The 17,157-nt window shown below is 39.0% G+C and overlaps 1 protein-coding gene across 4 annotated transcripts in view; it reads left to right on the forward strand.

Moving 5' to 3' along the window:
- The window catches only part of TOX3 (TOX high mobility group box family member 3), a 287,385-nt gene extending 271,011 nt beyond the window's left edge, over positions 1-16,374 (forward strand). For all 4 annotated transcript variants that reach the window (XM_073604971.1, XM_073604972.1, XM_073604974.1 and 1 more), the window contains 3 exons: positions 1,362-1,589; positions 3,799-3,879; positions 14,570-16,374. In XM_073604971.1, coding sequence (XP_073461072.1) covers positions 1,362-1,589; positions 3,799-3,879; positions 14,570-15,316 — 1,056 coding nt within the window. In that variant the 3' untranslated portion in view covers positions 15,317-16,374. The remainder of the gene's footprint in view (positions 1-1,361; positions 1,590-3,798; positions 3,880-14,569) is intronic.
- Positions 16,375-17,157: the final 783 nt, after the last annotated feature.

Raw genomic sequence — 17,157 nt, forward strand, 5'->3', positions numbered from 1 at the left:
TGAGGAGATGTGATTGATAAGCTCTGATTCATCTTTGCTTGTGAGTGCATTTTTATCTAATTTTTATTACAAAATAAAGGGTATTGCACCAGAGCCTGTGCTCTTTTCTTCTGTTTGTGTGTTTGCAGTTTCTAGTGCCCTCTGGTTGTAAAAGCAGCAAAGTTGTGGTGCTATTGAAGATTAACACTTTCAAGGCTGGAATTATATTGAATCTTGGACTCTCTTTGGACAGGTCACCTGTGTCGTTAGTGCAAGCACTGGCATATATGTGTATACATTATACCAGGATCATGGTTGCAGCCATGATCCTGGTATCAAAATTTGCAGTTGGCAATGGACTTCCTTCTAGAAGTGATCCGAGTGACTCTACGGTTACCTGTACACTTCTACATGGCATGGAAGGAGTAGTTGTAATCTGAGTGGTCAGCTAAACACACAGGAATGGAAGGTACATCCACACCCCCCTCCACTCATTGACAAATGAAACCGGAAGAGACAAGGATTTAATCACTTGTGGTTTTGGTTTGCAGTTTAGAAGCCATTACTGGCTTCTAAAGCATCTGGTCAAACTTATCTTGGACTTTTTTATTTTACAATAACATTGGCAGATTGCTCAGTAAAGAGTACCTGTCACAACCCGTGTTATCACAGTGGATGTTGTTCACCCCTTCTGATGGCAATACATTTTTTTAGGATGAACATTAAGAGGCAGTGTAAAAATTAAATGTAAATAAAATAATAATTTAAAAAAGAAATTTAAAGCGCGCCCCTGTCTCCCTATGCTCATGTGCAAATATAAAGGCATACGCAGGTCCCGCATGCAAACGGTGTTCGCACCACATATGTGAGGTATCATTGCGAACATCAGAGTGAGAGCAATAATTCTAGCAGCAAACCTCCTATTTACCTCTAAACTCCTAACATGTAAAGGCTTTTAAAGTGTCAACTATGGATAAATGAATGTCTCCATTCCACAGGCATGTTCGATATCTATTTACTCGGCGTAACATCATTTTTTATATTTTACAAAAAAATGGTCATTATTTTGTGTTTGTGTTACATAAATTAATGTAAGTTTATTTTTTTCCAGAATAGTTGTGTTTTAAAAATGGCTGCACAAATATTATGCAAAAAAAAATATTCTCAAAAATAATATAAATAACTGATCCGGAAGTATAACATTCTGTTTTAATCCCCCTTTTTACATTTCTAATTGTTATAGACAGATAACAATTCCACATTGTAAGAAATAATTTATGGAAAATAATGTTTTTTGAGAAAAGGATGCACTTAAAATGTAACATGCTATTTGAAGTGCAAATGTGAATATTTGTTTCTCTAAAATCCATTCTAACCTTTAGACTATTGGAGAAAAAAGAGCCGCCCCGGATTCTGGGAAGAAACCCAAGACCCCAAAAAAGAAGAAAAAGAAAGATCCCAATGAACCCCAGAAGCCAGTGTCTGCATATGCTCTCTTTTTTAGGGACACTCAAGCAGCAATCAAAGGTCAAAATCCCAATGCTACTTTTGGTGAAGTGTCAAAAATTGTGGCTTCTATGTGGGATGGCCTTGGAGAAGAGCAAAAACAGGTATCCTAAAATATAGATTGTAATGTATTTTTTTTAACATTTTGCCTTTGTGGTCAATAATAGTAGTACTCTTCCTTTTAAATTGACAGGGCTGCTAAGACTTGAGACCAATTGGGGTTGATTTACTAAAGGCATATATAAGACACACTTAATAAATGACATTTTTAAGCAGATAACTTTTGGGCGGTTGTGATTTATAACCATACGCTTGCAATCAGCTCCTACCCAGGCACAAAGCATGCTCTCTGTGTTTTTAAAAACGTTCTTACAGATAAACTCTTAATGGACACATGCAATTATCATCTTAAACAGATGAATGATTTGCTGACACATCTCATGCATGAGATATATAATAATATATTTTGCATTTGTAAATTAACTTAATCTAAAGTAATGATAAATTCAATTTTGCAAGCTAGATAATGACCATGTCAAAACTCCATAATAAAATAACTGCATGGCACTTTTTTTACTCTTTATACAATGTTTGAGGTTTCTAATCTGTAGTTTAAAAAATATAATACTTAACTTATACTTAAAAAATATAATACTTAACAACTTTAAGGTATTCACTTTTAGCCTTTGTTACAATTTAGATTTGTGGCCTGTAATACCTTGTAATTGCAAGGCAATGTTTTTTTTTTAATTATTATTTGGAGTCTGTTAATGTTACATGAAGGCATTGTGTACACGTTTTTAAGACATCTGCTCTCTACCAGACTTCCCCTGTTATGATTTAATGATGGTGATTAATCAAGCCTATTTGTAGCTGTGTGCAACAACTGGGCCTTTGTTGAATGGCACAAAAAATACTTAGCAAGGGCCAGACTTCTACAGGCAGGAAGTCAGTGAAAACATAATCACAGTCATTCACAGAACTGGGTGACTTTTCAAAGGGTTCAGTTTTTTACTGAGTTGGCTGATTTTTTTTTTTTTTTTAATGAGCTATTTTGTTATAGTATTAACCATAGATATTTCACAAACTAATGTGAATGTACAGCAATCTCCCAATATTCTTTCAATATTTAAATTATCACATATTGATCCATAATAATAAATTATGAACATAATATAATTCTAATGTGATCTAGAATATGATCTAGATATAGCAGGCTTTTTAAGAAGTGTTGTATGCACATTGTTGATGCTTTTTTGCTACCTTTAATTGAAGCATGCTGATTTAGGTATGGATTTCTCATGTGGTATCAATAAATTTACATTTTTTACATCTGATGACTCAGCCTGCCCTAGTGATGTGTTTCATATAAAGTCCCCATTGTCCCCCTATTTCCCCTAGTCCCCTTACTTTTCTCATGGATTGAACCAATGTTTCTCAACTCCAGTCTTCAAGTACTGTACCCCCAATAGGTCAGGTTTTCAGGCTTTCCTTTATTTTGCACAGGTGATTTGATCAGTTTTACTGCCTTAGTAATTACCACAGCCGTTTCATCTGAGGGAAATCCTGAAAACATGACCTGTTGGGTGTACTTGAGGACTGAAGTTCAGAAACATTGGATTAAACAAACTTCAAAAGAAAAAAAAACTTACACTTGGCTTAACAGTGAGGCCCTGGAGAAGGCAGTAGAGATATATTGTAATACAATATTAACCCTTTGTTGCTGGTGTCTGGTACTTGGCTATATAATTGAAGTTTATAGAATTTAAATATATTTCACATATGACTAGATGGAACATAGGGCCCCCAATATCCTTTAACTCTGAGGCTCTCCTCCCTGTCATGCCTCGCTTTGGTGTCGAATCAGCTGAGGCATAGCGAAGACCCCACTGTATCATTCGATGAACAAAATAAATATACTTTTAGCAGCCCCCTTATATGTATTCCATTTCTGTATGCAAATTATGTATTTACCACTAATAAATACTGGAGAATAAAATATATCTGTTGACTACAGGACAGGGTCTTAAATGGTAGGGGAGTATCAGCGTTGCATACAAGGAGGCCAATTTACTAAAGGAGTTGACAATTGTTACTAAAAAAATAATGGGAATATTTGCTTCAATTATTCAATTTGACAGTGGATGTAAATATTCACACATTTTTTTCCGTGAACAACATCCTCACAATGAAGAGGAAATCAGTCTTCTTATGTCAATTTTTACCATGCAGAAACTGATATTTTGCACTTTGATGTTGGTTTTCCTGTATTTTCCATTAATACAAACTTGCTATTGTAATATTATTTTTAAGGTATATAAAAGGAAAACTGAAGCTGCTAAAAAAGAATATTTAAAAGCCCTTGCAGCCTATAGAGCAAGCCTTGTGTCCAAGGTAAGTAAAACAAATATACCTAAATGTATATTAGTCCCATGGTACATGTATATGTGTGGTATGTATTTACAGTAAAGATTACTTTGGCAATAAAAATGTTTAATGTTGCAGCAAAATTTTTTGATATCCCATGACTGGCGGTTACAAAAGCACTTGGACCTCACTTTTCAAAAGGCTGAGCACCTATAGCCTAAAGACTATTATTTTGATAATTACATACATATAAGAGCTTAAAGGATAAATTCACCTTTTAACAAAAAATAATAAATGAACGTTTTTTGCAGGTAAAAAAAAGTGCATTTATTATTTTTTTGTTTTTGGAGCCTCTAAAGCATTTCACCAGTGATCAACAGATCACTGGTACCACGCAGGACTAGGATTTGTCAGTGTATCTGTGTGCCCATACAGGCAAGCAGATACAATCTGACAGGAATAGAAAAAGAACTCATTGAAAACTACAAGCTGAAGCCGCAAAGGCTGCCGGACCTTGTAGTTTTCCATTCACAGAACACTGTAAATGAGTCACGCAGCCAGGCGCGTTTTTTTTTAAATTGTGACAGCTAATGGGGGGAGAAGCCCGCTAGCTGTCAGATTGAGAAAGGGGGTGCGTGGGGGCCGGTCCGTTCGTAACATGTTACACCTGAATATAGTTACATAGTTACATAGTAGGTGAGGTTGAAAAAAGACACAAGTCCATCAAGTCCAACCTATGTGTGTGATTATGTGTCAATATTACATTACATATCCCTGTATGTTGCGGTCATTCAGGTGATTATCTAATAGTTTCTTGAAGCTATCAATGCTCCCCGCTGAGACCACCGCCTGTGGAAGGGAATTCCACATCCTTGCCGCTCTTACAGTAAAGAACCTTCTACGTAGTTTAAGGTTAAACCTCTTTTCTTCTAATTGTAATGAGTGGCCACGAGTCTTATTAAACTCTCTTCTGCGAAAAAATGTTATCCCTATTGTGGGGTCACCAGTACAGTATTTGTAAATTGAAATCATATCCCCTCTCAAGCGTCTCTTCTCCAGAGAGAATAAGTTCAGTGCTCGCAACCTTTCCTCATAACTAAGATCCTCCAGACCCTTTATTAGCTTTGTTGCCCTTCTTTGTACTCGCTCCATTTCCAGTACATCCCTCCTGAGGACTGGTGCCCAGAACTGGACAGCATACTCCAGGTGCGGCCGGACCAGAGTCTTGTAGAGCGGGAGAATTATCGTTTTATCTCTGGAGTTGATCCCCCTTTTAATGCATGCCAATATTCTGTTTACTTTATTAGCAGCAGCTTGGCATTGCATGCCATTGCTGAGCCTATCATCTACTAGGACCCCCAGGTCCTTTTCCATCCTAGATTCCCCCAGAGGTTCTCCCCCCAGTGTATAGATTGCATTCATATTTTTGCCACCCAAATGCATTATTTTACATTTTTCTACATTGAACCTCATTTGCCATGTAGTCGCCCACCCCATTAATTTGTTCAGGTCTTTTTGCAAGGTTTCCACATCCTGCGGAGAAGTTATTGCCCTGCTTAGCTTAGTATGGTCTGCAAATACAGAGATTGAACTGTTTATCCCATCCTCCAGGTCGTTTATAAACAAATTAAATAGGATTGGTCCCAGCACAGAACCCTGGGGAACCCCACTACCCACCCCTGACCATTCTGAGTACTCCCCATTTATCACCACCCTCTGAACTCGCCCTTGTAGCCAGTTTTCAATCCATGTACTCACCCTATGGTCCATGCCAACGGACCTTATTTTGTACAGTAAACGTTTATGGGGAACTGTGTCAAATGCTTTTGCAAAATCCAGATACACCACGTCTACGGGCCTTCCTTTATCTAGATGGCAACTCACCTCCTCATAGAAGGTTAATAGATTGGTTTGGCAAGAACGATTCTTCATGAATCCATGCTGATTACTGCTAATGATATGGTTCTTATTACTAAAATCTTGTATATAGTCCCTTATCATCCCCTCCAAGAGTTTACATACTATTGATGTTAGGCTAACTGGTCTGTAATTCCCAGGGATGTTTTTTGGGCCCTTTTTAAATATTGGTGCTACATTGGCTTTTCTCCAATCAGCTGGTACCATTCCAGTCAATAGACTGTCTGTAAAAATTAGGAACAACGGTCTGGCAATCACCTGACTGAGTTCCCTAAGTACCCTCGGATGCAAGCCATCTGGTCCCGGTGATTTATTAATGTTAAGTTTCTCAAGTCTAATTTTAATTCCGTCCTCTGTTAACCATGGAGGTGCTTCCTGTGTTGTGTCATGAGGATAAACACTGCAGTTTTGGTTACTGAAGCCCCCCGATTCACTCGTGAAGACTGAGGAGAAGAATAAATTCAATACCTTTGCCATCTCCCCATCCTTTGTAACCAGATGTCCTTCCTCATTCTTTATGGGGCCAATATGGTTTGTCCTCCCTTTTTTACTGTTTACATACTTAAAGAATTTCTTGGGATTTTTTTGCTCTCCTCCGCTATGTGTCTTTCATGTTCTATCTTAGCCGTCCTAATTGCACCCTTACATTTCTTATTGCATTCTTTATAAAGTCTGTATGCTGAGGATGATCCCTCAACCCTGTTTTTTTTGAAGGCCTTCTCCTTTGCTTTTATATGCATTTTTACATTGGAGTTAAGCCATCCAGGATTTTTGTTCGCTCTTTTAAATTTATTACCCAATGGGATACATTGGCTAATGCCCTTATTTAATATGCTCTTAAAGCAAACCCATCTCTCCTCCGTATTCTTTGTTCCTAATATTTTATCCCAATTTATGCCTTTTAGCAAGGTTTGTAGTTTAGGGAAGTTGGCTCTTATGAAATTCATTGTCTTTGTGTTCCCTTCATGTTTCCTATTTGTGTGATTTATACTGAAACTAATTGACCTGTGATCGCTGTTACCTAAATTGCCCCGTATTTCCACATCTGTGATCAGGTCTGTATTGTTGGTAATCAGTAGATCCAGTAATGTTTTATTTCTAGTTGGTGCGTCTACCATCTGACCCATAAAATTGTCCTGCAAGACATTAGGGACTGGCGAGCCTTAAATGAATGTGCTATGTCTGGATAATTAAAATCCCCCATTATGATAACACTTCCCATCCTTGCTGCTAATCCAATTTGTGATAGGAGATCCGTCTCCACTTCCTCCCTCAGGTTAGGGGACCCATAGCATACTCCCAGTATTATTTTCCCCTTAGCTTCATCCCTTTGGAGCTCTACCCATAAGGATTCCACCTCCTCTCTAGCTCCCTCAGTGATGTCATCTCTCACATTCGCTTGTACATTATTCTTGATATATAGGCATATCCCTCCCCCTTTTTTACCCTCTCTATCCTTGCGGTATAGGGTATACCCTTGAATGTTTGCCAGCCAATCATGAGAGCTGTTGAACCAGGTCTCTGAAATTCCCACAAAATCCAAATCCTCCTTGTACAACAGTATCTCTAGTTCACCCATCTTGTCCGCCATGCTCCTGGCATTGGTGAACATGCCACATAGTTTAGACCGGTCGCATATTGTCCTCGTATTGGGTGTTTCAAGATTGCAACTAGGACTTACTACTATACTCACCTTGTGTTTTTGTGCTTTGGTTAACCTACCACTAATGCCCCCAATACTACCCTCTGGAATATCTTCCGTGCTGGCTATCACTGTCTCTGGACCCTCCCCCCATCACCTAGTTTAAAAACCCCTCCAACTTTTTGGCCATCTTCATTTCCAGCAGATCTGCACCCTCCTCATTTAGGTGCAGTCTGTCCCTTCTATAGTACCGGTTACCGACTGAGAAGTCGGCCCAGTCCTCCAGGAACCCAAAACCCTCCTTACTACACCAGCTCTTCAGCCACTTGTTTACTTCCCTAATCTCCCTCTGCCTTTCTGGTGTGGCTCGATGTACCGGTAGTATTCCTGAGAACACTACCTTGGAGGTCCTTTTCCTCAATTTAGCACCTAAGTCCCTAAAAATGTTCTTTAGGACACTCCATCTGCCTCTGACTTTGTCATTGGTGCCAACGTGCACCATGACTGCCGGGTCTTCCCCAGCCCCTCCCAGTAATCTGTCCACAAGATCCATGATGTGCCGAACCCGAGCGCCCGGTAGACAACATACTGTTCGGCACTTCAGGTCTTGGTTACAGATTGCCCTCTCTGTCCTTCTAAGAATTGAGTCCCCTACCACCAGAATCTGTCTTTCCTTTCCCTTTGCTGCCCCCCACTCTCACTGGAGGAGTTCTTCCCCTGGCAGCTAGGAGAGTCCCTCATCTCCAGCAGTGCTGGTCCCTGACTGGTTTCACTCAATGGAGCGTACTTATTGGGATGCTCCAGTCCTGGATCGGCCTCTCTGGCAATTCCCCCTCTACCCCTCCTGACTGTCACCCATTTACTCTTTGCTAGTGCCTGCACCTCTTTGTCTCCACCCGCCTCTGTGCTGGCCCCTGCCAGCACCTGCCGTGTACGTTCCTGGCTCACCTTTAGTATGGAGGGACTTCTCAGTGCTGACAGTTGCTTCCCCAGATTCAGAACCTGGGCTTCCGGGGAAACGATGTGCTTACATTTTGCACAGCAGTATTCGCCCTCGATCGGATGATCAAGGAACGCATACATGCCGCAAGACGTACAAAGAGTCGCCTCTCCACACCCGCCGGGCATCGTACCTATTAAATTTAGTGAGGATTTGGGGATTTTACCCTGTCCAAATTACCTAACCGCTAGCTTCCTGGCACTAATACTCAAGACAATACACAGGTACACAACAAGACAATACACAGGTACTCACAGACCTACGTGCAATCGCAGAACAGTCGCAGACCTACGTGCACTCGCAATACTCAAGTATACAGTACACAATACACAAGTACTAACGATCCACACACACTACTCAGACAACACTCAGATACTCACACTACACAGGTACTATGACCCCTGTTATAACCTCCTGTTTTAAACTCTGGTTTTTAACTCCCACTTATACCAGCTCCACTTACACCGAGTTCCACAGCCTCAGACTGAGCACGCTCAGACTGAGTCCTACACCCAGTTAAATAGGCACCTGTGAGCAATTAACCACCCCCTTAATTGATAGACTGAAGGAAGCAGAAAAAAAAAAAAAAAAAGCTATTTAAAAAGTGACAGAAAAAGGCAAATGAAAAACTAAAAGGAAAAGCCCCAAAAATGCAACCCAGCAAACCCAGCAAACAAAAAGCAAGACTTGTTCACTCTAACCCTGGTTTTTAACTCCCACTTATACCAGCTCCACTTACACCGAGTTCCACAGCCTCAGACTGAGCAGTATGGATGTGATATGTTTTACGAAAGGTGAACTTAATCTTTAACTGCTTGCTAACCAGCCGCCATCATCATACTGAGGCAGGTTGGTGCGGCTGCGCAAATTGCCATAAGTGTACATCAGACGCTTTAAGAAAAATGCAGGCACGCGCGTACCCCTGGAGGCATGACGCCGGAGCCAATGTGTGTGGCAGGCAAGAGAGAGCTGCTGTTCCTGATGATCAATATACGCTTATTGCGATTTTTTTTTTTTTTTTTTTTTTTACCAAAAATATGTAAAAGAATATATATTGGCCTAAACTGCTGAAGACATTTTTATTTATTTTTCTGGATATTTACTATGGCAAAAAGTAAAAAAAACATTGTTTTTTTTTTTTTCAAAATTGTCAGTCTTTTTTTGTTTATAGCGCAAAAAATAAAAACAGAGGTGATGAAATACCCCCCCCCCCAAAAAAAAAAGCTCTATTTGTGAGGAAAAAGGACATAAATTTAGTTTGTGTACAACATTGCATGACTGTGCAATTGTCAGTTAAATCAACGGAGTGCCGTATCGCAAAAAATGGCCTGGTACTTAAGGGGGTAAATCTGGGCTGAAGTGGTTAAATATTTTTACATTATATCCTTTTTTGTGAATTACTGACAGCAGTCATTGTTGTTTTTAGTTTACCTAATGCTGAAGCTAAACAAAAATGAACAGTTCAGCCAATCAGGTTACTCTTCACTGAAGTCTGATTAATTTAAAATGCAATCTAATCGATTGCTGCACTGTGCTCTTGACCTGTTTCCATGCTAAATTGGTCTGATTTATTTTCAGCTTTTACATCTAATAAATTATTTTGTACAGTGTATTGTATATTATTCTATGGATCACTGACTTTCTTGTGTCACAACATCAGTAAAATATATGTGACCTGCATGTTAAATTATGGCCATTAAATCCGTAATAAAGCAAAAGGCAAACATTTTATTATAATACAGCTTACCAATTCTTAGATGTGGTGGCTGCATTTGTTTTTTTTTTTTCCTAGGTTTTCTTTCCCTTATTTTCTCCTGGTGATCTGGCCAGCAAGACTGTTGTTTTCCAAAAGAACAAGCTATCTTGAAGTTGTAGCAGAAGGATGAGACAAACCATTTGACTGACATAATTATATAAACCCCCACTCCGCACTACATAGTGTGAAAAGCCCAAAGTCAAATATTATACAGTATCTCCCAAAAGTGTGTACACCCTCACATTTTTGTGAATTTTTTTTCTATATCTTTTCATGTGACAACACTGAAGAAATTACACTTTGCTACAATGAAGTGTAGTGTACAGCTTGTATAACAGTGTAAATTTGCTGTCACCTCAAAATAACTCAACACACAGCCATTAATGTCTAAACCACTGGCCACAAAAGTGAGTACACCCCTAAGTGAAAATGTCCAAATTGGGTCCAAAATGTCAATATTTTGTGTGGCCACCATTATTTTCCACCACTGTCTTAACCCTCTTGGGCAAGGAGTTCACCAAAGTGTCACAGGTTTCCACTGGAGTACTCTTCCACTCCTCCATGATGACATCACGGGGCTAGTGGATGTTGGAGACCTTGCGCTCCTCCACCTTCTGTTTGAGGATGCTCAATAGGGTTTAGGTCTGGAGACATGCTTGGCCAGTCCATCACCTTTACCCTCAGCTTCTTTAGCAAGGAAAAGTTTGTTTTGGAGGTGTGCTTGAGGTTGTTATGTTGGAATACTGCCCTGCGGCCCAGTCTCCAAAGGGAGGAGTTCATGCTCTGCTTCAGTTTTCAGTATGTCACAGTACATGTTGGCATCCATGGTTCCCTCAATAAACTGTAGCTCCCCAGTTCCGGCAGCACTCATGCTGCCCCAGACCATGACACTCCCACCACCATATTTGACTGTAGGCCCACTTATCTTTTGCACTCCTCACCTGGTTTCCACCACACACCATCTGATTCAAATAAGTTAAAATAAGTTCATCTTGGTCTCATCAGACCACAGGACAAGAGCGATAACACCAAATTTAACACACCTGCTCCCCTTTTACACCTGTAACACTAATGAGTCACATGACATCGGGGAGGGAAAATGGTTAATTGGGCCTAATTTGGACATTTTCACTTAGGGGTGTACTCACTTTTGTTGCTAGCAGTTTAGACATTAATGGCTGTCTGTTGAGTTATTTTGAGGGGACAGCAAATTTACAATGTTTTACAAGCAGTACACTCACTACTTTACATTGTAGCAAAGTGTCATTTCTTCAATGACACATGAAAAGATATAATAAAATATTTACAAAAAACGTGAGGGGAGTACTCACTTTTGTGAGAAAAAGCTGCTGTAATAACCCTTCAACAGATGAGCGTTAAGAGGCTTTCTTTTATTTACAGTATATGGTGCTAAATCTCTTAAAGAGGAAGTAAACTCTCCCACTCTGATGCTTCTTTTCATTTAGTCCATTATAATAAGTAATTATCAAACTATAGCCACTGTAATCCAGCTCAAATTGCATATTACTTACTGTTTAAAGAAACTTTAAAAAACTTGTTTCCAGGGGTTAGGCAGCACCATCTTAAGTATTGTTTTCTGAGTCCACAGTGGAGTGTATTTCCGCCCATACATTGAGCACTTCCTGTACTGTTAACCAAGCCTCCTTCTTAATCCAACATTTCTATGGCAACCCTGCTTCCCTGCTAATAGCTGACTTGTTTTATTTTATAGTATTTACTTGTGCCGATAATCTAGTGTTTGCCTGTGTCAGTCTTATCAGCTTTAGCTGATAAGGCTACAGTAATGCTGTCCGATGCCCTGGTTTACATTCCATGTGATGTCACATGGGGTGTAGGAGGAAGCTCTGAGTGATTATGAAGTCTCCTGGGATTGCAGTGGTGTGCCGTAGGAAGTCCTGATAATAGATAGATTAGTACACAGAGTGTGCCGTAAATCAGGGGAGATCTGGGCATGCTCAGTGACGTCATTCTAAAGAACATAAAGGATTACAACAATACTAAGCAGGTAAGGAGATATCTACAAGCAGTGTTCATTAGGGTTTTTTATGCTGATTTACATGGGACAAAGTTGTGGGGGAGAGTTTACAACCACTTTAAATATTTCTTTATATACTTTTTTGTGTTATTTAAGTGATTTAGTGCTGTAAGAATAAGGGATAGCACAGAGTGCAGAGACGGACTTGTCATCTGCCAGCTCAGCGGGGATCAACGGAGCGATCCCCGCTGAGCAAGTGGAGCAGTGAAAACCCTGTGTGAAAGGGGCCTAACACTGACATAGGTGTTTATAATAATCAGCTTTTTTTATTTATGTAAAACCTTTGTCCTAAACACAAACTGTTTGCTATAACTGCTTATAAAATGTGAGCTGGAGTTTGGCTTCAAAAACAGATGCAGCCACCATGCCTTATGATTGGTAAGCAATATATTACATTTTTGGTTTTAGGTTTAATACTGCTTTAACCACTTGCCCACCAGCTGCCGTTTAATGGCAGGCCAGCTCTCCTGCGCAAATCGCCATAGCTGTGCGGCGGCTCGCACAGGCAGGATAGTGGGCGCACGCTCGCTGTACTCTGCAGGAGCATGCCTGCCAGTCTGGTGGACTCAATGTCTGCCGGCGTCCTGCGATCACCTAGTTCAGAGGCAAAATGGGGATCTGCCTTTGTTAACAAGGCGGATCCCCATTCTGACAGGAGACATGACAGAGATCTACGGTTCCCAGTGATCTCTGTCATGTCCCTGGCAGCCCATACCCTCTGCAGTTAGAACACACCTAGGGAATACCGTTAACCCCTTGATCGCCCCCTAGTGTTAACCCCTTCCCTGCCAGTGTCATTTTTTATATTGATCAGTGCATTTTTATAGCACTGATCAATGTAATAATGTCACTGGTCCCCAAAAAGTGTAATTTTGGGTCTGATTTGTCCACCGCAATGTCGCAGTCCCACTAAAAATCACAGATCGCCACCATTACTAGTAAAAACAATTAAAAAAAAAATCAAAGTCCCTAAATCTATCCCATAGTTTGTAGACACAATACATTTTGCACAAACCAATCAATAAACATCTATTGCAATATATATATTTTTTTTTTTTTACCAAAAATATGTAGAAGAATATATATCGGCCTAAACTGATGAATACTTTTTTTTATATATAGATTTTTTGGGATATGTATTATAGCAAAAAAGTATTTTTTTTTTTTAATTGTCGCTCTTTGTTTATAGCGCAGAGTTGATCAAATACCACCAACAAAAAGCTCTTTTTTTTTTGGGTACAACGCCGCACGACTGCGCAATTGTCAGTTAGAGCGACGCAGTGTTGTATCGCAAAAAATGGCCTGGTCCTTAAGGGGGCAAATTCTTCCTGGGCTGAAGTGGTTAATAATAGTTATTACTTTTTTTAGAGTTTATATATTTAGATGTTTTTCTTTTTTTCCATTATTTGTATAAAACATTTGTATTTTTTTTTAAACTAAGTTTGCAGAGCATTCTGGAAATTCCAAAAAGCAAATTTAATCCTGCCTCTGCGCTTGTCTTTTTTTGTTTAATATTACAAATACAGTTGATCATCATCTCATTGTTTGGATGAAGAGTGGCTTGTGTCTCTCCTGACTCAACCAGCTGCATTTATAATCTGATATCTTGCTATTCAGGTCTATTCACAACAGAGCCTATGCAGGTTAATCTAATACTCGAGCCTTAAAAAACACCTTGAAGAATAATGTTGCTTTCTATACTTTCTGGCCATTTATTTTTACAGTATTTTACATTTACATGGTTAAAAAGAAATAATGAATTGTGTTGTCTGGTCCTGAACATAATAAATAAGGATGCATAATAAATGTATGCAAAATAGTACCAAAAAATCATCAGTTTTTGTGTTGAATGACTTAATACGGGTTCCATTTTTTATACATGTGTATCTTCCATAAAAATGGAAGGTCTGCTTAGATGACTGCCCCACAGATCGGTAAAAAACAGTACATAAACCATTGTATTTTCAGTTTCAGTGTTTTAAGAAAAATATAAAAATAAAAAATACTTACCTGTAAGGCACTGGTAACATCACTATGCCATACCGCTGCATCCTAAGATAGCCGTACAAACTCCCACAAGCGTGGGCTTCTGCATGGCACAGATTTACTAGTAATTCTGGCAAATGCCTTGATGGCTAGTTTACTAGTCCAGGTTATATGGAAAAGAAATTAGTTATTGCAATTGTATAGTGTTAACACGTCTGGATGTAATTTGTTTATAACTACTGTATGTACTATTTACTGTACATTTCAGAATCCTCTGATATCACACTATTGAATTATTGTATATACATTGTATAACAATACAGAGATTTTACTATCTGTTTTGCTTCATTTGTGTTTCAGGCTGCAGCTGAATCTGCAGAAGCTCAGACAATTCGCTCTGTTCAGCAAACACTGGCATCAACCAACCTCTCATCTTCTCTTCTTCTCAACTCTTCATTATCCCAACATGCATCTGCATCTGTGGCAGCCCAAAACCTCCAGCAATCGCTCCCAAGGGCGATTGCGCCTAAACCTTTAAACATGAGACTACCATCTAGCCAGATTGTTACTTCAGTTACCATTGCACCAAACATGCCATCAAACATGGGAACTCCTATAATGAGCTCCATGGGTTCACCTATGGTTGCCACTCCATCTTCTCAAGTCAGCCCCTCCCTGCAGAGCCAGCAGCATCACCTCCAACAGTTGCAGCAGCAGCAGTTGCAGCAAATGCAGCAACAGCAGCTTCATCAGCACCAAATGCACCAGCAGATCCAACAGCAAATGCAGCAGCAGCATTTTCAGCATCACATGCAGCAGCAGCTTCAACAACAGCAGCAGCAGCAGCTACAACAACAAATGCAGCAGCAGTTGCAGCATATACATCTTCAGCAGATACAGCAGCAACAGCAAATGCAACACATTCAGCATCAGTCTCAAATGTCTCCACAGCAGCAATCACCTGCTCCTTCCCAGCCGGGAGTACCTACCCAAATAGCATCACCCATTCCACATATCAGTAGCCCTCCTCCTGCATCCCAACACCACCAGCCATTGATACAGTCCCAGGCACAGACTCAAGTCCTGTCCCAAGTCAGTATTTTTTAATCCTCCCGCGATCTCATCGCAAATATATTCATCTCTTTAAGAGAAGGTTTATAAGCTGTAAATTGTCTAAAAGTGTTACGCAAGAATGCGTAACAGACCAGGTGAAATTCCTAAATGTCTATTAGATAGGCAATAAAGAACAATGGAACCTGTATCATATTTTAGTATCTTCTTAACTAGCTCTCTGGAAACTAAAGAAAGCTGCCCTTTTTTCTTTTTCACTTGGATCCTTTTTAATTTATTAAAGCTTTTCCTAAAATATGTGAATTGTACGCTCTGAAAACCCAACAGGAAAATCACTAAAGATGACTATGAAAAGTAGGAGTTGACCTTAGCATGCCATAAGATACTTTGAAGGACGTTGGTGCATTGTCAGCACTGGAAAATCAACAAGGGCCAAACACGCAGCTGTAACTACCTGTAGAGTGATAATCATTCAAGAGCATTCGTATTACATATGTAGTTAATGGCATTTTTGTCATTTGATGTAAATTGCAAATTATTGCCAAAGCTCTTATTTTTTTCCTTTTTTTTTAATCTATACTAAATTAAGAAAAAAACTATCATTAGCAACCAAAATGTGGGTTTCCGATACACTGTAACAGTATATTGATTGGTTTGGTGTCCCAACATGTTCATATAAATTTGAAAACAAATGTGAATATACCGTGCTTAAGTGACCCTTTTCTTATTAAAATAATGTATTTTTCAAAGGGTGATGCACTTAATAAACGGATATTCTAAGAGCTAAAGTTAACAAATGCTACAAAGTACTGTATGATCAGTAAAATATTTAAAAAGGGTACCCTATGTAAGGTGTATATATTTTCTTTCTGAGTTGTATGTTTTAAATAATTTGTTGTAAAATGTTTTCATAAATAAGGCTTTAATGTAACACTGGTTACAGAACCATTAATTGCTACATCGCTTATTGTGTTTTTATGCTGTTTTATACTTTTTTATGAGTTCTGATAGCAGCAGTTAAGTTGTTTGTATTTTGCTTAACTGAAAAAAAGAATGCTTTTATCTTGCAATAGAATAAACACAATTCTGTAATAGATTGCACGATGATTTATTTTTTTTTTTTCTTTTAGGATTTTTCTATGTACCAATTTGTTTTTCATTTTAATGCCTTACAGCTGATTAATCAGTCAAGCTATAGGTATATGTATGATTTTGTCATATGTGCTAAAGTGAAAAAAACAAATATATGAGAGGCGTTACTATTGAAGTTGTCCAGTCATTATTATGTAACTTTTATAATGTTTTTAAATGCTTTGATTGGCTGGCAAGGGAACCTACTGCCTAAAAGGGAGAATTCCTATATTTAAAACACCCTTTACACAATTTTGTAAGAAATATATTTTCTCTGCTTTTATACTACCTCTGCCAAGTTTTTTTTTTTTTTTTTTTTTTTCATGAAAGATTTGCAAAGCCTGTAGGATTTCTCAAACTCAGAGGGGAGCAAAGCAGCCAATGTATATGTGCTGCTGTATGCCTTATTTCGTTCTATGTAGTGGAGACATCATGGGGTTAAAGTGAATGTGGTAAAGATTCACTTTGCAAAGAAATGCCAGGCACGCGCAAGAAAAAAAAAAAAAAAAAAAATTTGATTGGATGGTGGAAGTCAGAAGAGCTTCACCTTATTAACTAAGTGAAGGGAAATTTCCTTGCAAAATGAACAGCCTATTGCCATTAGCAAATAAACCTGTATAAAACGCCAATAAAGCCTGCAACAGTTCTGTTCACTCGAGTTTTGACTACTTCAAGGTGTTCACAATGAAGATCTGATGCTAGCTCAAACTGAATGCTGTCATCAAGACTAAAAATATTAGGAAATC

Source organism: Aquarana catesbeiana, linkage group LG11 (genome assembly GCF_042186555.1).
Source record: "Aquarana catesbeiana isolate 2022-GZ linkage group LG11, ASM4218655v1, whole genome shotgun sequence".
NCBI classification, from domain to species: Eukaryota; Metazoa; Chordata; class Amphibia; order Anura; family Ranidae; genus Aquarana; species Aquarana catesbeiana.